The 21476-nt window shown below is 38.7% G+C and overlaps 1 protein-coding gene and 1 non-coding gene across 2 annotated transcripts; one reads left to right on the top strand and one right to left on the bottom strand.

Moving 5' to 3' along the window:
• The first annotated feature begins 5388 nt into the window (after positions 1-5388).
• Positions 5389-5495, top strand: LOC140808498 (small nucleolar RNA R71). Its single transcript, XR_012112919.1, has one exon. It is a non-coding gene; the product is annotated as a small nucleolar RNA R71 (small nucleolar RNA).
• Positions 5496-19234: 13739 nt separating this feature from the next.
• Positions 19235-19961, bottom strand: LOC140807709 (signal peptidase complex subunit 2-like). Its single transcript, XM_073164673.1, has 2 exons — positions 19726-19961; positions 19235-19607 (listed from the first exon to the last, which is right to left on the bottom strand). Exons 1-2 carry the CDS (start codon positions 19938-19940, stop codon positions 19511-19513), a joined length of 312 nt encoding a protein of 103 aa, XP_073020774.1. The 5' UTR covers positions 19941-19961; the 3' UTR covers positions 19235-19510.
• Positions 19962-21476: the final 1515 nt, after the last annotated feature.

Below are 21476 nucleotides of genomic sequence, written 5' to 3'. Positions count from 1 at the left end.
TTACCTTGGATCGTTTGGGTGCCATGGCAAGACCGGAGTGCACAAGGTATGAAATTCGCCGGAAAATTCTTGAGGGTCGCCGGAGATGTCGCCGGAATCTATGGAAGATGACCGGAGAAGAAGCAATTGTCGCCTAAAAGCTTCCTTGTGGAGAGGAGAGACCAAGATGGAGTCTTTGCCCTGAAAAATTACCAAATAATGAGTATTATGCACAAAAGAGGGATGGGGGCGCCGAAAATTGAGAGGAGAGGAGTAGGGTTCCAAGTGAGGAAGAAAGAGAAGGGGAAAACGTTTTATATCTGCGCGACTCGCTAGGGCGGTCACTTTTGTCCGCCCTAGCGAGTAGTTTCGGCAAAAAAAAAAATGAAAGATACGAGTCCTCGCTGGGGCGGTCACTTTTGACCGCCCTAGCGAGTAGTTTCGACAACAGAAGATTTTAAAAATACGAGTCCTCGCTGGGGCGATCACTTTTGACCGCCCTAGCGAGATGTTTCGGCGAAACTATGACTAAAACCAAAACGAGAGCTCGCTGGGGCGGTCACTTTTGACCACCCTAGCGAGAAGCTTCGGCGAAAAAATGTATGACATTCCATGCAACGACCTAAATGCAAATGATGCGATTAAAAATAAATAAAATAAAATTAAAACAATATAAGGAGTAGAAGTAGTTCTCAATTTAGAGTATAGAGCTCGACTTTTCACCCATGTCCTCAAGAACTGTCATGGAGCCGAGTGACTCCAATTTGTGGCTCAATTGTGCCACCGATATAGTGCTTCAATCTTTGGGCGTTCACAGTAAATGTCCCTTCCTTTCCATCATGTAACACCACTGCACCCGATGGGAACACCTTGGCTATAGTGAATGGCCCTGACCACCTTGATTTTAGCTTGCCCGAAAAGAGTCGCAGGCGAGAATTGTATAACAACACCGCTTCACCCACTTTGAATTCTCTTTTTATAATGTGCTTATCATGGGCTCGTTTGGTGCGTTCCTTGTAGGACAGTGCAAGATCATAAGCTCTTCCTCGGAACTCATCTAACTGATTCAACTGCAGCAACCGTTTTTCACCTGCAAGAGCAAAATCAAAGTTTAGTGCTTTGGTCGCCCAATATGCTCTATGCTCTAATTCTACTGGTAGATGACATGCTTTACCAAAAAGTAACCTATATGGTGTAGTGCCTATAGGTGTTTTAAAAGCAGTACGATAAGCCCACAAAGCATCATCTAACCGAATGGACCAGTCCTTCCTATTCACATTGACCGTCTTCTCTAGAATCCTCTTAATTTCTCGATTGGACACTTCAACTTGTCCACTCGTTTGGGGATGGTATGGAGTGGAAACCTTGTGGGTGACACCATATTTGCCCAGCAGTTTATCGAAAATTTTGTTGCAAAAATGGGTGCCACCATCACTTATGATTGCACGTGGTGCACCAAATCGATTAAAAATACGTTTCTTCAAAAATTTTAACACCACTTGTGCATCATTAGTGGCACAAGCCTCTGCCTCCACCCATTTCGATACATACTCCACTGCCACCAAGATAAATTTCTTTGCAAAAGATATAGGAAAAGGACCCATAAAATCAATACCCCACACATCAAATATTTCACACTCAACAATATTAGTTAAAGGCATCTCATGACAGTTGGAAATATTACCTGTGCGTTGGCATCTATCACAATTGAGAACATACAAACGAGCATCCTTAAAAAGAGTTGGCCAATAGAAGCCACATTCAAGTATCTTAGATGCCGTCCGTATGGGTCCAAAGTGACCACCTACCTCACGGTCATGACAATGATTCAGAATTTGATTTGTTTCTTCCTCCGCCACACATCTTCTTATCATGGAATCTGCACAAATCTTAAACAAAAACGGTTCCTCCCAAAAATAATATTTCACGTCTGAAAGGAATTTCTTTCTTTGGTGAAACGATAAATTAGGTGGAGGTGTGCCAGTGACAAGAAAATTAGCAAAATCGGCATACCAAGGGTACGCATTTATCTCAAGCAATTGTTCATCAGGAAACCAGTCATCTATATCATCATCGACGCCCTTAACTCTAACATGCTCAAGCCTAGACAGATGATCAGCAACTACATTTTCCACACCCTTTTTATCTCGAATTTCGAGATCAAATTCTTGCAACAATAAAATCCACCGAATTAACCTAGGTTTCGCATCTTTCTTAGAAAGCAAGTATTTGAGGGCAGAATGATCTGTGTACACAGTTACTTTAGACAGAACAAGATATGCATGAAATTTGTCGAAAGCAAATACTATAGCAAGTAATTCCTTTTCAGTAGTAGCGTAATTCAATTGAGCATCATTTAAAGTCTTACTTGCATAGTAGATGGTATGAAATACCTTGTTCTTCCTTTGACCCAGCACCGCACCAACAGCTGTATCGCTAGCATCGCACATCACCTCAAACGGTAACTCCCAATCAGGGGCAGTCAGAACAGGTGCTGTCACCAAGCTTTCCTTGAGTATCTCGAATGCTTGCAAACAAGTAGAATCAAAATTAAATTTAACATCTTTCATCAACAAAGAGGATAACGGTTTAGCAATTTTAGAAAAATCTTTAATAAAACGCCTATAGAAACCAGCATGCCCTAGGAAACTCCTGACTCCTTTTACTGATGCCGATGGTGGTAGGTTTTTGATTACTTCCACCTTGGCCTTGTCAACCTCCATTCCATTCTCTGATACCTTGTGTCCTAACACAATCCCCTCTTGAACCATAAAATGACACTTCTCCCAATTCAACACCAAATTGCTCTCTTCACATCTAATTAATACCAAATTCAAGTTCTCTAAACATTCATTAAATGAGGAGCCAAAAATAGAGAAATCGTCCATAAAAATTTCAAGGCTATTTTCAATCATGTCATGAAAGATAGCAGTCATGCATCTCTGAAATGTTGCAGGTGCATTGCATAAACCAAAGGGCATACGCCTAAACGCAAAAGTACCATAAGGGCAAGTGAAAGTAGTTTTCTCTTGGTCCTCAGGTGCAATTGTGATTTGATTGTATCCCGAATATCCATCTAGAAAGCAATAAAATTCATGACCTACTAAACGTTCAATCATTTGATCGATAAATGGCAAGGGAAAGTGATCTTTACGGGTTGCATCATTCAATTTCCTATAATCTATGCACACACGCCAACCCGTAACAATTCTAGTGGGAATCAACTCATTTTTATCATTAGTAATAACAGTAATCCCACCCTTTTTTGGCACACATTGTACAGGACTTACCCACGCACTATCAGAGATAAGATAGATAATATCTGCTTCCAGAAGTTTAATCGTTTCATCTTTTACTACCTCTTGCATCTTTGGATTGAGTCTCCTTTGTGGTTGTGCTAGAGGTGAGTATTTATCTTCCATCAGAATTTTGTGCATGCAAATCGAAGGACTTATCCCTTTGATGTCCGAAACCTTCCAAGCGAATGCGCCTTTATGCTCCTTAAGGACTCCCAAGAGTTTACTCTCCATATCATCTGTCAAAGACGAGGAAATAATAACAGGCAATTTATTATCTTCTCCTAAATATACGTACTTGAGATGTGGAGGTAGTGGTTTGAGCTCCAAAGTAGGTGGCTCCTCTAGGCTTGACTTTTGAGGCATTAAATCTTTTCTGTCTCCTAATTCCTCTAGTCTAAGCCTCACTTGCTTTCTCCAAGGTGGAATGACATTCAAGTGAGCTACCATCTCCATCTTTTCCTCGTCTAGCTCGTCCTCCTGCTTTTCAGTCGTGAGAGTAGCCTCCAATGGTTCTTTCCATCCATCCTGCATAAAATCACAAACGAGATAATCCAAGACATCAATACTAAAACAACTATCATTGTGCATTGTGTGCTTGAGAGTATTAAAGACATCAAAAATAATTTCTTCTTCTCCAACTCTCAGTCTCAATTTCCCCTCTTCAACATCAATCAGTGCTTTCCCTGTAGCCAGGAATGATCTCCCTAGGATTAAAGGCATCTCTACATCTTCCTCCATGGCAAGTATCACAAAATCTGCAGGGAAAATGAACTTATCCACTTTCACCAAAACATCTTCGATAATCCCACGTGGATACTTGACAGATCTGTCAGCCAGCTGCAGCGACATCCTAGTTGGCTTGGGTTCACCTAAACCCAGTCTCCAAGACACAGAAAAAGGCATCAGATTAATACTCGCACCAAGATCACATAGAGCTCTATGAAAATTAATGTCACCAATAATGCAAGGTATAGAGAAACTCCCTGGATCTTTTTTCTTAGGAGGCATCTTGTTTTGAACTAAAGCGGAGCAATTTTCAGTCAAATTCACCGTCATGTGATCTTCTAGCTTCCGCTTATTTGCTAAGATGTCTTTCAAGAATTTTGCATAACTTGGCATATTCAATAAAGCATCAGCAAAAGGAATGTTAATATGCAATTTCTTAAATATCTCAAGAAATTTACCAAATTGTGCATCTAATTTAGCTTTCTTCATTGCTGCAGGAAAGTGTGGAGGGATAACAATTTTATTTTGTGCAATAGGTGTAAATGTAGAGTTAGAAGACTTACCTCCTCGATTTTCCACCTCATCCTCATCGTGCTTGGTCCTTTCCTCATTAGATTCGAGTGCTTTTCCACTACGCAATTCCATAGCCTTCACATGTTCTCTTGGGTTAGTTTCCATGTTGCTTGGCAAAGCTCCTTGCTCCCTATTAGCAATCAACTTAGTCAATTGTCCAATCTGATTCTCTAACCCCTTTATGGATGCATCTTGGTTCTGAAATCTTGTCTCTGTTGCAGAAATAAATTTAGTCATCATTTTCTCTAAATTGGACTTCTCCTCCCGAGGCGGTTCTGGCTTGAATCCTTGGTGCATCCCATGTGGTGGACCTCTTTGTTGGCGATTTTGGTTGTTTTGACCTCCCCATGAAAAGTTTGGGTGATTCCTCCATCCCGGATTATATGTGTTCGAATAAGGGTCATTTCTAGGACGGTTCTGGAATCCCACTTGTTTTACTGGTGCTCCCTCAGGCACATAGAATGGATTGTCATCTTGGCAATCCTGCACATCATGCTCACCCCCACACTTATCACAGAAAATTTCTTGCAGACGCATAGCCGACCCACTCATGCTCATCCCATCAATCTTTCTATTCAAAGCCTCCAACTGTGCTGAAACCGCCGACAAATCATTAACTTGATTAACTCCAGTACTTCGTCTCTGCTTATCAGACTGAGGATGATAGCTACTAGCAGCCATTTCCTCCAATAACTCATATCCTTCCTCAGCCGTTTTTCTCAGCAAGTTATCAGAGGCAGCAGCATCTATCATAGTACGGTTAGGAGTAAGCAGACCGTAGTAGAAAGTTTGAACAACTAACCCAAGAGACAGCTCATGGTGTGGACATTTCCTCAACAAGTCCTTGTAGCGCTCCCATGCCTCGTACAGTGACTCTTGCTCATATTGAGCAAAAGTAGTAATGTCGGCTCTGAGCTTCATAGTCTTCGACGGAGGAAAGTACTTGATCAGAAATGCCTTTGCCATATCTTCCCATGTAGTAATAGACCCTACAGGTAAGCAGTTTAACCACGACTTAGCTTTATCTCTCAGTGAAAATGGAAATAAACACAAACGAACAGCATCATCAGATACGCCATTAAACTTAAAAGTATCACAAATCTCAAGAAAGTCAGCTATATGAGAATTAGGGTCGTCAAGTGCACTTCCCCCAAATTGGACAGTGTTCTGAATCATCTGAATGATAGCTGGCTTGATCTCAAACTGATTAACTCGGATAACTGGTCTAACGATGCTTGGACGTGCTCCATTAAGAGACGGCTGTGCATAATCCAACATCGGTATACGCCTTGGCTCCTCTCTTTGTTGATCGCCTTCCATTCTTTCCTTCGCTCTTTGCTGCTGTAGTCGATGTCTAGCTGTACGTTCGATCTCGGGGTCAAAAGGCTCAAGCTTAAGCTCGAGTGATCTTCGCATGCACCACAAGAAAAATCTGCAACACAATGAGAGTATCAAATAACAATAAAATAAATAATACTAAAGAATTTAAATGAAAAATAAAAATTTGTGAATCGACAGTCCCCGGCAACGGCGCCAAAAACTTGATCGAGCAAAACTTACACAGTGAATAGTCCCAAAATTTATTTTATAATTGAAAGCTCGATTTAAATATCGCAAGTGCACGATAGTCAAGTTATAATAAACGTAAGTGAATACGAGTATCGTTCCACAAGGACTGCGTTACACTATTTTTATTTTCACGTAAGATTTCTTTAGCAACGATAGATGGATTTGATGATTAAACTAATGTGAATTAAACAACTCAAATAATTAAAATGCAAAGAAAACGTATTCAAGAATGCAATGATTAATTTGGATTAAATCAATTGAGAAATGAATTTGTTGGGAATTATCAGTTCACCTACCACTCGTGTTTGAATAATTACACTCGACTTTTACTCGTGCATTCGACGGAATTCCCTAGACTAATTAATATACTCTGTCGAGCTATATTAATACTAATCTAAAACATGCAGTACTCAAGTGTCCTCAAGTATTTAACGTATTCGAGATTGCATTATATTGTATGGAATCCACTAGCTTTCATCCGGATGAACTATCACTATCGACACGTATCCAATTCCGTATATCTACTAAAATTGTAAATCCGTGGTTTATACTATTTGATCGTATTGTTAATTATTCTATCGAAATCATCAACAACATGAAATAATCAAAGGAAGTTAGCTATGCTTCGATTGAAACAAGAAAGAACAATAGCATAAACAAATCACTCATAAAACCGTCGAGAAATAATGTTAAACAACGAGTACGGGGTAGGATCCCCTCAAATCCCAACAAATCTTGAGTTTAGCTACTGAAATTCATAATAAAAACGACAATCAATCTAAGAAATAAAAACTGAATAATGAAAATACTAAATATGATGATGGATGACGGCCACGACGCGTGGAAATCTCGAGGTCTTAGAAATCCCCTTTGCTCCTAGCCTTTTCTCCAAGAAAAAGATGAAAATATGCTGATATATGTATGATAAACGGCGCCTCTCTCGTGTATTAGGTCTATGGTGTTCGATAGAGTCCACAAAAATTGGAAACAAACCTTCCTAGATCTCGCTTCTCGCTAAGGCGGTCAAAAGTGTCCGCCGTAGCGAGATACTTCGAATAAGTTTCTCGACCATGTCCTTGGTTTCGCTGGGGCGGTCACTTTTGACCGCCCTAGCGAGAGACTTCGAATAAAACTCCTCGGCAAGACTAAAATGCTCGCTGGGGCGGTCACTAGTGACCGCCCTAGCGAGGTACTTCGAATAAGCTGCTAAATTTCTATCCCATTTTTGGCTCAATTCCTACAAAATGACCACAAAATACACGAGATCAGTCATATGCTAAATAATGCTAGAAAAATGCACAATTAAACTAAAACAAACTAATATGATGCATAAATGCGACTCAAAACCAACACTAAAAACACGTAAAATCGAGTCCTATCACGTATCCTACGATACATAGCCGGAACCATTGATCTAGGATTATGGTATACACACGAAACCAACTCTAATTTGGTAGGATTTTCTGATGCTGATTGGGCGGGTGATTTAGATGATATAAAAATTACATCTGGGGGTTACTTTTATCTTGGCAATAATTTGATCTCATGGCATAGTAGGAAACAAAATTGTGTGTCACTTTCAACTGCTGAATCTGAATATGTGGCAGCTGGAAGTTGTTGTTCCCAACTGTTGTGTATGAACCAAATGATAGAAGATTATGGACTTAAAAGTGAACTTTTAGTTGTTTATTGTGATAATTCAAGTGCAATCAACATTTCAAAGAATCCAGTACAACACTCTCGAACTAAACACATTGACATTATACATCACTTTATTCGAGATTTAGTAGAAAAAAGATTGATTCGAATTGATTTTGTGGGTACAAATAACCAATTGGCTGACATATTCACAAAAGCATTAGACTTTGAGAGATTCTCCAACCTTAGGAAATCTCTCAGCATGTGTTCTGCCTGATCATTCATAGATGTTGTCCCAGATGTTACAACATCCCGGACAACACCTAATCTGCATGTGCATTTTTAGGACTTAGGCATACTACATTGCATTCATACTGTGATATGTTGTGCTGAAAATATGTAGCATAATCTGCTGATGCACTTACAATTCCTGTCACTCGTTAAAGTCTTCACTCCTATATGCGAGAACTTGATGTTTGGTCACTTTATCCTAACCAACGTGACAAACAACCGAAGTACAACTGAAAAAGAAGATGTTGGGTCTATGTTTAGAAGGAAAGATGGAAAAAGCTGCCTAAAGTAGCCCAATGAAGGCTGAACTTTTAGTGTGGGAGCTACCCCTTCTGAAGGTTAGCACAAAAATAGAAGAAAATGAAAAAAGCTACCTAGAAGAGTCCAATGAGGACTGTTCCTCTAGTGTGGGAGCTGCCACTCCTATGATCAGAAAGCTGCTAAATCATTGAGTGTAAGGAAAGATTGAAAATGTTCTTCTGGAATTATGAGTGTTGTCAGAAGATGTTGCCAACATATGTGACAACACTTCATCTGTAAACATATCTCATATTTGCTTTCATGTTTCTATTTCTGCTACATTCTGTAATTAAGAATAAATAGGTCATGCATAATCATAACATTGCGAATATTGTTGCGTCATGAGGGCATGAGTGTTTCAACAAATAAATTTCGATGAAAATCTAGACTTTACCAAAAATTGAATATGGTTGATCTTTATTGTTTTAGTGGTGTTAAAATTGATGTGGGTTTTAAATCTGGAAACGTTTGTCTGGAAAATTGCACTCAATTATCGCGATAAATTTCGAAAGGAGTAACGGTTGTATTTTTTGCCCGTTATCTTTTTACCGTTTGATTGAGTCAATCACTGAATTTGTTACCGTTGCACTGTGCTTATCCCCTTATTTTTACCGCCTAACACAAGTTATCGGCTCCTTTACTATTCTGAAAACCCTCGATAATTTGCATCTCCAATTTATCTTCTCTCCCTTCTCTTTGCGATTTTTCTTCCAGTTCGCAAACTAACCCGTGTAAATGGCAGGCCAAAATTTTGATCCTCATGACATCCGTACCGAGATGGGCCACACGGAGAATGTTGCCCCAAATCCAGGAACATCTGGAGCAACATCAACTGATCAGAATAAACAGATGATACCCGCCGTCCTATCGCCAGAGCCATTGGAGGTTATTGAGCCAGGAGAAACAGGGAACCCTGAAGACATTGAAAATACACCTATTTTCCGGTTTCCCAGACCATCACAACCACCAAGGCGACGCTCCAAACGACAGGCTGGGTATAACCCAGACCTCACACCAGGGAAGAGATTCCGGTCCAAGGGGCAGCCCTCTACTCGCCCTCCTATGCTTGATCCTGCCGAAACCTCAGGGGATGATTCGGATGACGGAGACTATGAACTGGTCGCTCGTAAGAGGGTCGCTTCTGCAAAGAAACAAAGCACTCAAACTGCTGAAGCAAGGCAATCTGCTGCACCTGATGTAACTGTCCCTCTATCTGAGGCTGCCAATTCTTCAACCAGCGCGACCATTGCATCCTATGAGAACGTACATTCTGCTCCTCCAAGAAAGGCATCACCGTCAACTCAGGAGGAAATCACGTTGGCCCAATTTATGGCCAACCTGAAAAATCAGAGAACTGAATCTACTGTTATCCCTGCTGCTTCATACAATCTGACGACTCTACTGATTCAAGCAAATCCACTGATATTCCTGCCGACGAAGATGGTGTTTCTGAAGAAAGTGAGCATGCTGAACAGGATGTTGCCGAAGATGTTGCAAACATTGACGCCAACATTGATCTCAGTGCTGAGCACGCAGTTGGCCAGTGGCACCTATATGCAAATCGCGACGTCATCGAGGAAAGAAATATTGACACTGATGGCTTTGAAAGGTATAATCTACTCACTTTCCTGAAACAATGCTCCTTGCTCTCCACAGTGTCAGCAGTCACACCGTTCTGTAGATGGCCCGTGTTGGAGTTCTATGCGAACCTTTCACCTGGTGTAGGTGATGAAAGGTCTGCCAAATTTGGACGAGTGTTTGTTCGAAACAGGATTTTTGAGTTTAGCCCTGCCACAATCAACTCTTTCTATCAGACTCATGCCGAGGATGAGGATGGGCTTGCCCCTGATATTCACCTCGTCACCACCACTATCACCGGGGGAATGGTCACCCATTTTCCAAGCCATCCACAAAAGTTGCCCGCAGCTAAATTGATCTCTTTCTACTCGGTGCTCCACAAACTGTCAGTCCGAAATTGGACCCCCACTACAAATACCACTGCTGTCACTCGACACCAAGCTGTGGTCCTATACTCCATTGGAACTAAAGGGATTTTTAATTTCGGGAAGCTCGTGTTCAATACGGTGATGCAATATGCAGATGGTGGGTTGAAGTCATCCAAACTGCCATACCCAAGCCTGATCTATGGGCTTTTGACCTCACAAGGCTTTGCTAGGGACATCACTGAGAATCTCTTTGCTCTCGGGGACACCCTCAAGATTGCCTCTGCCTTTTTTAAAGGGACTAGAAAGATAGACCTCCCTTGGTCTGAGTCACCTCCAGAAACAACTCGAGGACCCTCTCAAACCGCCTCTGCCACGTCACCTCCTACTGCAGGCCTTTCTCCACATACCACCTATACTCCGCCCACATCTGGGTATTTGAAGATTCCAGTCGCGGGAGCTAAGGCCCATCTTGATCATGCGCGTAAAAAGATTGCCCAGGCCAAGGCCGATTTGGCTTACTATGAGAATGTGGCTACTACCATCGAGGTCTTGTTGGCAATAGGAGTCTTTCATGGACAAAAAGGGGGAGATGGTGCTGGTCCATCTGGGACCAGGGATAGTGACAGTGATGAGGATGAAGAAACTGAGGATGAGGAGGATGAAGATGATGATGTTTAGAGGAGTGTTTGTTTAGGTTTACATGTTTCTATCTCTGCTCTTATGTGTCTATTATTATTTGTTAGTCTGCGCACTTTGCTAATTTTCCTGCTTGTCACTGATAAAATGTTAATGAAACTGTTTCAGGTGTTGTCCTAAATGTTGTCCACATTATTAACAACACTCGTGCTAACAACATTTTACTCAGGGGGAGAAAAGTTCTTCAACTCAGGGGGAGTTGATATGAGCTAAACAAGGATACAAGGATAAATGAGTTTGATATCATTTTGTCCACGAAAGGCTAAAGGGGGAGATTGAAGGGAAATAATTTCACCGAATTTTAATTGATATATTCTTTTAACTTGAATTATTGTCTCTAATATTATCCTTCCTTGTTGATTTAATTGAATAAAATATTTAATATAATTTTGCCTTTCTTAGATGATGAGATATTTCGAAGATTTGATTAATAGTGATAGGAAATCAATGAGGTATGATATTGTTGTTTAAAAAGAGTTTATTCCTAATAAAACTCTTACTTTCCTTGTATTCTAGGTTTCTTTGTGGAGATAGAACTCTTCACCTATAAATAAGAAGTCAAGCTCATTGGAAAGGTTCGTCTTCAATATTGAATATACACACTCACATGTAGCAGAGATTTGCAGAGCAGAATCCGTCTCGAAGCCGTTGCTGTTTAGAGTGGTGATCGCCATGTTTTTCTAAATGCTGCCCACATCTACAGACAACATCCGTAACGATGTTGACTGAAGATTGTTGCTGATTGATCATATTTAATCCTGTCCATTTATTTCTTTTAAGCGAATTTGTGTTACAAAATATAATTTTCTGCTGCATGTTGTCCGAGATGTTGTAACATCTGGCACAACACTTAATTCTGATAAATCACAAATTTGCATCTTATATTATTTCGGTTAAACTTTTGTTATTTTATCGTCTGTCGAACTCAATAATTCTTACAAATTAAATTGAGAAATAATATGTCCCTTCAATCTCCCCCTTTTTGCCTTTCTGGACAAAATGAGATCAAACTCATTTATCCTTGTTAGCTCAAGTAATCTCCCCCTGAGTTAGAGAATTTTTCTCCCCCTGAATAAAATACAATTAGCAAGAGTGTTGTTAGTAATGTTGGCAACATTCGGAACAACACCTGCAAAAACAGTTCATTAGATCAGAGCTATAAAAACATTTCAGGAAAACGAAACTTTCAGAAGTATCAGATCATAAAGAGTTCCAAGTGATCTTCCTTGAGTGGTTGTTTGAGCTTAATCTCCTCCTTGTTGTTTGAGCTTCATCTTCTCCCTCTTTTTTTCCAGAATGGACACAAAAATCCAGGAGCATCTGGTAATGAGACACTTGATCTCCATAATGGGCGATCAAGTCCTTAGTACGTACAATCTCTTTTAGAGCAAAATCAATTTGAGCTTGAAGGATAGAAGGAGCAAGCTGAACAAAATCAGATATAGAGAAAGGAGGCGCAACATGTTGTGCAGTCTTAGAGGCAACATCAGTCATAACATTTGGTGCAACATGGTCAGCGCACCATGGCAGATCGTTCATCACCCACGTCGGGTGATAAATTTGCATAAAATTCAAGTATAGGCCTGCAACAATAAGGAGTGACAGCAGAAACAGTCGAGTAAAGCTGGCAGTGCTTGAGAAAAAGTACCAGAATTTGCCTATTAAAGGCATTCAAGTCAACGTTCTTTTCCTCCAGAAATTCTCTATTTCCATACGAAGACCACTGAGCACCAGTTGCTTCAGTATAGTTCGGTGTTGTCCGCAATGTGGGCAACATCTGCAGCAACATCCTCCTGAGCAGACTCACTTTTTTCAGAAATGTCATATTGTTTAACAAACTTGTCAGTAGAACTGTCAGAAAGATAAGAATGCAGATAACATGAATTTTGAAGTAAAAGAGTGCAGATTAAGAGATAAGCATGCGCAATCACCACAACGGTAACAAAATCAGGGTTCACAATCAATCGATTTGCTTCTAACGGTAACGAGAGTAGCAGGTGAAAAACTAAAGTGATAATTATTAAAACACAGTGCAACGAAAAAAACAATTGATTCGATCCAACAGTAGGAAAAAACGGATGTATTTTAGCCGTAAAAACTTTTCAAAGTTACTGAGATAATTTAAGGCCAACATCTTTTCCAAATTTCCAAAAATAACCCTACATCGAATTTAACACCACTAAACCATCAAAGATCACACATATTCAATTTTTCGTAAAATCTGGATTTTCATCGAATTTTCTTTGTCGAAATACTCATGTCCTCATGACACAACAATATTCACAATGTTATGTTTATGCATGACCTAAATATGCCTAATAACAGAATTAGAAACATGAAATCAAAATATGAGATATGTTTGCAGATGAAGTGTTGTCACAAATGTTGGCAACATCTTCTGACAACACGCACAATTCCAGAAAAACAATTTCAATTTTTCTGCACACTGACTTATCAACTTTCTGAACATAAAAGTGGTAGCTCCCACACTAGAAGAACAGTCTTCATTGGACTCCTCTAGGTAGCTTTTTCTATTTTCTCCTATTTCTGTGCTAATATTTAGAAGGGATAGCTCCCACACTTAAAGTCCAGCCTTCATTGGGCTACTTTAGGTAGCTTTTTCCATCTTTCTTTCTAATCACAGACTCGACATTTTCAAGCTTGATATTTCAAACTTTTCTTAGGTTACTTGTCACATTGGTTAGAGTCAAGTGACCATACTAAAAATCCTTTGTAACAGTGTTCTCTTGTATAGGTGTGAAGTTTTAAAATATAACAAGGAATTGTAAGTGGATCAGAAAACTATGCTACACAATTTCAACACAACATATCACAGTATGCATGCAATACAGTATGCCTATGTCCTAAAAATGCACATGCATGTAAGATGTTGTCCGAGATGTTGTAACATCTGAGACAACATCTATGAATGATCAGGCAGAACACATGCTGAGAGATTTACTAAGGTTGGAGAACCTCTCAAAGTATAATTCTTTTGTGAATATGTCGGCCAGTTGGTTATTTGTATCAACAAACTCCATTTGAATCAATTTTTTTTCTACTAAATCTTGAATAAAGTGATGTCTAATGTCAATGTGTTTAGTTCGAGAGTGTTGTACTAGATTTTTTGAAATATTTATTGCACTCGAATTATCACAGTACACAACTAAGGTTTCCCAAAAAAAAACTTATCCAAGAAAATCGTGAAAAGTCATCTACACACAAAAATGAATACTTCTTACCTCCAAAGCTTTCCACTTCCATAGGACCCATAAGATCCATGTGTAGCAATTTCAGACAGCATTTTGTCCCAGATGTTGGCAACACTGGGTGCAACATGCGAGTCTATTTTCCTTTTTGACAATTTCCGCACACATATGGTATTCCAGATGAAAGATTAGGCATACCTCTTACTGCATCGTACTTACTCAAGTTCTTCAAGGTTTTGAAATTTGTATGTCCGAGTTTTTGATGCCAAATGTCAAGTTCGGTGATTTGCACATGTTTTCATGAAGGTTCTTCACATATTTGATAGCAGTTATCCAAAGACCTTGTACCTGTCATAATGCACATGTTAGTTTCATCAAAAACTTCACAAATATGTTTATCAAACTTAACAAGCAAATTATCATCACACAATTGGCTTATGCTTATCAAATTTGAATTTAATCCTTCAACATGAAGCACATTGTGGAGCTTTGGTAGTCCTTCCACATTCAGTGTTCCCTTTCCCACAATTTTTCCTTTAGCTCCCCCTCCATAGGTCACTCTACCACAATTTTGTTTAACATAATCAATGAGATGTTCTTTTGAACCTGTCATGTGGAGTGAGCTTCCACTATAAAAGTACCAATGACCTGCAGTGTTAGTTTTCAACGAAGTATAGACAACATTACAGTGAGTTTTTACCTTTGGTACCCAAATTTGTCTTACTGTAGGTCGATGGTAGGAGGTGTTGCGGGAAGTGTTGGACAACATTCGGGGCAACATCCGACTCGGCTTTTGATACATGCGATCATCCCTGAGTTTAAAACAGTAGGGCCTGATATGACCAGGCTTAAAGCAGTAATGACATACATATCTTCGTTTTCTTCTCTTAGGAAAATGGGCAGTAAGTTGTTCTTTTGGTGGAGAGCTTTTGATTGGTGGCTTGGATTGTGGTTGTGGAGATGTATCAGCTTTTCCTTTCATAAAAACAGTAGACTTAGAAGATTCACCTATTTCGAACACACTGTCTTTGAAACCTAGACCTTTCTTGTTTTCTCTTCCCATCAAAAGTATGGAATCAAGCTTGGATGTGCTTGTATTAAACTTGGACAAAGTTTCAGTTGCCTTTTGAAATTATTCTTTGGTTTTACCAAGTTCCACATCTTTTTTGCTAAGAAATACTTCAAGTTTGGCAACCACGGCTTTTAGATCTGTGTTTTCCTTCATAAGGGTTGAGTTTAGCTTGTTTCTCTTGGTCCAATCTTCAAATAACTCCTCGTAGAGTTTTTGCACACTCTCAAGAGTAATTTCTTCACTGTCAGCCTCCATCTCACCTTCACTGAAATTTTCAGAAGACGTTGATTTCAAACAGACTGATTTTTCACAGATATTGCGGCCAGGTGTGGCAACACCTAGGGTAACACCTAAAGGATTCACTTGCAGTCGATGGTTTTCAGTCAATAGTGCAGTCAAGGAGGTGTGGTTTTCTTCATCAGTAGACTTTTCTTCAACATCAGAGTCTTCATCACTTAGAGAAACATTGTAGTCTTTGTTCTTGCGTAACCTATTGGCACATTCATTGGCATATGTCCAAATCTTTTGCACTCTCTACACTGCACCGAATCATACTTCTTCGAATTAAATTGTCCCTTGCCTTCATTCCTGGGTTGAAACTGTTGCTTGGCAGGGAACTTTTGTGGCATTTCGGGTGCGGGGAGACTTGGAAATTTTGAGGGCAGTGCATCTTTCTTCTTGTCTCTGATTCTCTTCAAATAGTCTCCAAATTTCTATCTCAATCTCAAGGATCTATCGCTCTGATACCACCTGTTGTGGGGACCCGGACGCTAATTCAATTCTTAATCACGTTTTGGGACTAATTAATCAATTAGTATAAACAGGGTCTAAATTTTTTTTTTTTTAAAATACAAAGCGGAAACGTAATGTAATTTACTTCAAATTACATATTATACATAAACAGACAATCCTGTGTTATTTACAAAAACTCAACTAGGTTCAACTACATAACAGTACCGAAGCCTAATTTACTTCTGAGCCCGGATCTCCACGCTATCTAGTCCAGCCTCATTCTCTTCTTGACCCTGATCCAGCCCCACATGTTGTCATGCACACATACAAAACAAGACAACAGCCGGATAACTCCGGTGAGATATAAATATCCCAGTATAAACAATGTAAACATGAAATCATATAAAGACATATATAAAAGCATAAATAAACATTCATAACATGTATCAAATCAGAAACATAATCAATATCAAACAAGGAATCATACTCAGACTCAGACTCGACTCAGATAACGCGTCGTCTCAGACTCGACTCAACTCTAACCTAGGGATCCCGATATAATATCTGGGCGATACAGCCACAGAATTGATGAATCAGTCATGGATTAAGCGAATCAGCCAATACTAGACAACTCAGCCAGTAATTAGATGAATCAGTCGATAACTAGGCAACTCAGCCAGTAAATAGACGAATCAGTCGATGACTAGGCGACTCAGCCGGTGACTAGACGACTCAGCCAGTGAACCACATAAATTGGCTATGACTCAATAGCCCAGACGAATCAGCTGGTGACTAGGCGATTCAGCCATTGACTAAACGACTCAGTAGTCAATACATGCAGTGACTATGATTCAATAGACTACACACATCAATCTAATCGATTACAAATATCAATGTAATAAACTAAGTATGTGATTTAGGGAGACTCGAGTCAAACCTTACTCGAGTTGTGCAATCCCAACTCAACATTAATTTATACCTTTCTTGCTGATACTCTGACTCTGTCGAGGTCTCGAACTCAAAGCCTGTCAATACTCAATCTGACATGACAATATCGAGGAGTATAATATCAATACATTACTCCAATCAAATCTGTTCTGCTCAATACTCAGTCTAATTCAGTATCAATGGCATAACGGTATAATATCGATATGCCCAACAATAACATATCAATCAGATATCAATTCTAACATCTCATAACTCGATAATATCTCAATTTTGATATCAATTCTTACTCAACTCAACTTTAAAAATCATAACAATCTCATATGGTATCTGTTCTTCAGTCCGGTTTCGATTATACGATGTCTAATATGACAAGAACATCATATATGAATCACATCAGATTCTGATAATACCATAATTTCAAATCATATCAAAACGTAGCAAAACTTACGTCCAGTTGTAGCCTACGTTGATAGGAACACCATACCGCAGTCGGATTCAAAATCGGATACACGGATTTCTCACAAAAGGCGTAAAGATTTTCACGATACTTTCCTCGACCCTTTTCTCGATCTTTCTCCTTTCTTCTTTTCTGAAGAATGAGATATATACGTATATATCCTACGTTGCATGTTTCAGCAACGTGTCTTCTTTTCACCATTTTCAGGCGGCGCTCGGGCGGTAAGAAAGTACCGCTCGAGCGCGGCACTTTCTGCCCGGCTATCTAACTTATCACGCATTGGCGCTCGAGCGGTAATATTCTACCGCTCGGGCGCCAAACATTCTGTCCGAGCACTTTCCTATCACACATTGGCGCTCGGGCGGTAATATTCTACCGCTCGGGCGCCAAACATTCTGCCCAAAAATCACATAATTCATGCGTTTAACCAATTCAGTCTCGGAGCGGTCCATCTACAATCATATTGATTATCACCAATAGATTATAATAATCATCGTCAAATCATTTCGGATTACATGATAAATTTCTCGGGCCTTACATTTCTCCCCCTCTTAGATCTGAGTTCGTCCTCGAACTCACAAACAAACAATTCAGATATATCAGAAGAAATGGATAACTGAGTTTAATCAGAAAACTCATTCCAATGAATCCATTCTGAAATCAATCTCACTATACTGGTTATACAGTGTCCGTATATACCAATCAATAGCTCCTAACCACTCCATCTCCGCCTCAAATACCAACAGTCATTGTCCGACGTTGGCAAATTTCATATCAATTTCTGAGCTATATTTATTTGCTTCTGAATCAGTTTCATTTTCTTTATCAGATCTTTGATTCTATCAAATCTAATCTCAGGTATCCCCGCAATATCATCCCCATATCAAGGAAAGCTGCAGTTTTCCCTGTATGATACCCCAACTAAAGCTATTTCGATACTCATCTAATAGCTATTACTGTGCAATAATTCATAAAGTGACAAGACATCAGGTCACTAGGGATAAAATCCAGCACGACATTTCCTGGATATCTTCCAGTATCTAGATAGTTCACTCCGACTATCCTTCAATCTATAAACCATAGATGAAAAATCATGCTATCTATTCTGCCAAAAGTACAAAATCAACCAAAATCACGGTATGATCTAATTAACTCTGGCATATCTAATCTCATATGTTTCTATCAAAACATTTTCTGCTATCAGGATGCCTCCTGAATCAAGTATTGCACCCTTCTGACAATTCTGTCATTTCAAATTCGGGTTATCTGGCACAAACAAATCAGCTAATAATATAAAATAAAGCATTACCTACCTGGTATTCTGTAAAATCAAGGCCACTATAACATGCTTTCTACAAGCATTGGTGAAGTTACTCCTAGCAGCCTCATTGAACGTGATTCGTCCGTTGACCTCGTAAAGTGTCAGCGGACACCATCTAGAATCGAAAAACAATAGGAATCTTTTTTTTCCGACAGGTTTATTGCATAGCCTGTTGTATCTCATTGGATAGAATTTAATATATATGTTCTTATAATGAATTTTATTGTACCAAAGAAGTGATGCCACTTGACTAAGGGTCAATGACAAATCCTTAATTTGATTTGAAGTGAATGAATACAATGAGTTTGAAATCAAAATAGCTCAAATCTAACCATCCAAAGTTCCAAATGCATCGAATTAGCTCGAGTCCACTTATCCAAATGCACCATTACATGTTCTACTCAAATTCTTCATTGTAATCATCATGTTCTATTCAATCATCGATTACGTCGAATTTAAATCGAAGGCAAATTTCCGAGATTAAACAAAGCTTAAATACGAAGTACCAGGACAAAAAGTGTAGTTTGGATACGAATGTATGTGAATCACATTAAAGTAGTCATCAACGTTTAAGCATGAGCTACTAAAAAGCTTTTTTCCAAACTGAAGCACTGATAATTTTATTTTTCAATGTTAGATAATATACCCATTTAAGGGAGAAACACAAGTCAAGTGCTGTAATCCATGTTGGGTATCTTCAGAGGCCTTTTTTGTCCAAAAAATGATCCACCAAATTACATCATAAGCTATAGATCTATTTGCTCTTTTTAGCTTCTTTTGCATATTCGTTTATTAGTCCTTCGACGTCCTTCCAGAATAAGCCCTCCACCAGAACTCCATCCTTGGTAAACCTACAAGTAATCCATAGAAAAACATCAATACAGTAGGGTGCAAAGGATTGATTTTTTTTAAAAAAAAAAATTAACCTTCGTAATTTCGATATGTGCCTAGGTGGAATCAATAGCTTACCACTGAGTGACAGTTTTAGTAAATTCAACTGGAGGCTTTGCCGATACAGACTGAGGATCAGCACTCCCTATGATAAGGGTGTACATATCTGAGAATCTTGGCAGTTTTGACGTCACAACCAATCCTGTAGTGATGAATGACCCCTGTAGAACAAATTCCACAGATTGTTCAGCTTGCACAAATGATTTAAGATATTCAATGCAGGCAAAGTCCATTGCTAATCTAAGCGGTAATAACTTGGGATATCAACATACAAGCAATGAGATCGTCTCACAAGAGACCTACTTTATATTTTAATGGTACATTTTATACTTTTTTTATAAATTATTATAGTAAGCATATTTAATGTTTTTAAAATTTTGGTATTTTTTAATAATTATTTTCTGAATTCATTAGTTTAAATAATTGTTGTAATGGGAGTTTTTTTTAATTACTTGTAACAGGGGTATTTTGAGTATTTATAAAAAATTGATTGATTAAACTCTCGAAGTTAGTCATTCTAGATTTTTAGACTTTAATAATAAAATATGATATAATACAGGGGAAGTTGGTGAAAAATCCCCAATCCAAAAATTTCTTTGGCTTCACTCCCTACCCACAAAATTGTGGTACTATGTCATACAAAATGTGGTACACTTCATGTGGAAATGTGGTACACTTCATGTGGAAATGTGGTACTAAAAAAATACCTAGGGACTGAACACAAAAAAAAATGGCGGCTGGGGTCTGAACCCAAATTTCCCGATTATACAATATAATATATTAATATTTTCAGATATGGTGTTCCATACATTTACAATTTTTCTTTTCGCGTGTACTAAATATCTATGTATAATATATATTTATTTTTAAAGTAATTTTTATTTATTTGTTTAAAGAGTTATCAATATTTTAAATTTTTTTTTTGCTTATTATGTGCTTCTATTTGTGTTTTTTAAGAATGATGTATATTTTTGTTTGAGTGTGTGTTTCTAGAAAACAAAAATATGTGAAACCTTGAATAAAAAAACCATTAAAAATATATAATTAATGTGTGAGACGGTCTTATAATAGTTTTTGTAACGTATATGTATTATGGAAAAAGAAGAAGATAATTTTCATTTTCCTACAATTTTCATTTTTTTTTCTTTCATTTTTGGACAGACCAATGAGAAATTGGCAGCATTTGTTAAAGTTGAATGGATCTTGAAAGTTCTGTTCCCACAGTGTTAGTGTAATGAGGGTGAGTGTTGTGTGGGTAAAAGGTTAGGTGTTGTACGTAGGTGTTGTAACACTCACGACAACATGCAGCGGAAAATATATATTTAGCACATCAACACTTAATTGAAAAAATATCAAAACAGGAGACGGGATAGTTAATTATGCACAAGTATAAAATACTTGTGCGATGCCTCAGGGCAAAATACTTCACTAGAAAAACTTGTAAGTTTACAAAAATCAATACTAGTGAGAAAACAAAACAACTCCCTTAAAGGCGAGTAACAAATTGCATCCTAAGCCACTATCAAACCGTAAAACCGAGATGCTTAGAATACATCAACTGGAAAGCAAAAAGGTCTTCAAAAGTTCAACACACTAATCAAGACAGTGATTAGATGTTGTCTTCGTAAGATGTCAACACTGCCCAGCAACACGTAGACAATTGCACGAGATGACCTCGATCTCGAAAGCTCTCTGAACTTCTGCGTCTCTCCAAAACAACCGCACGAGATCGATATCTTCTGCCCTTATTTATACTCACTTCAATCTTT

The sequence above is a fragment of the Primulina eburnea genome, chromosome 12 (genome assembly GCF_022965805.1).
Source record: "Primulina eburnea isolate SZY01 chromosome 12, ASM2296580v1, whole genome shotgun sequence".
Taxonomy (NCBI): domain Eukaryota; kingdom Viridiplantae; phylum Streptophyta; class Magnoliopsida; order Lamiales; family Gesneriaceae; genus Primulina; species Primulina eburnea.
Note: the sequence above shows the minus strand (reverse complement) of the source record. Positions and strands in the feature narration are given on the sequence as shown.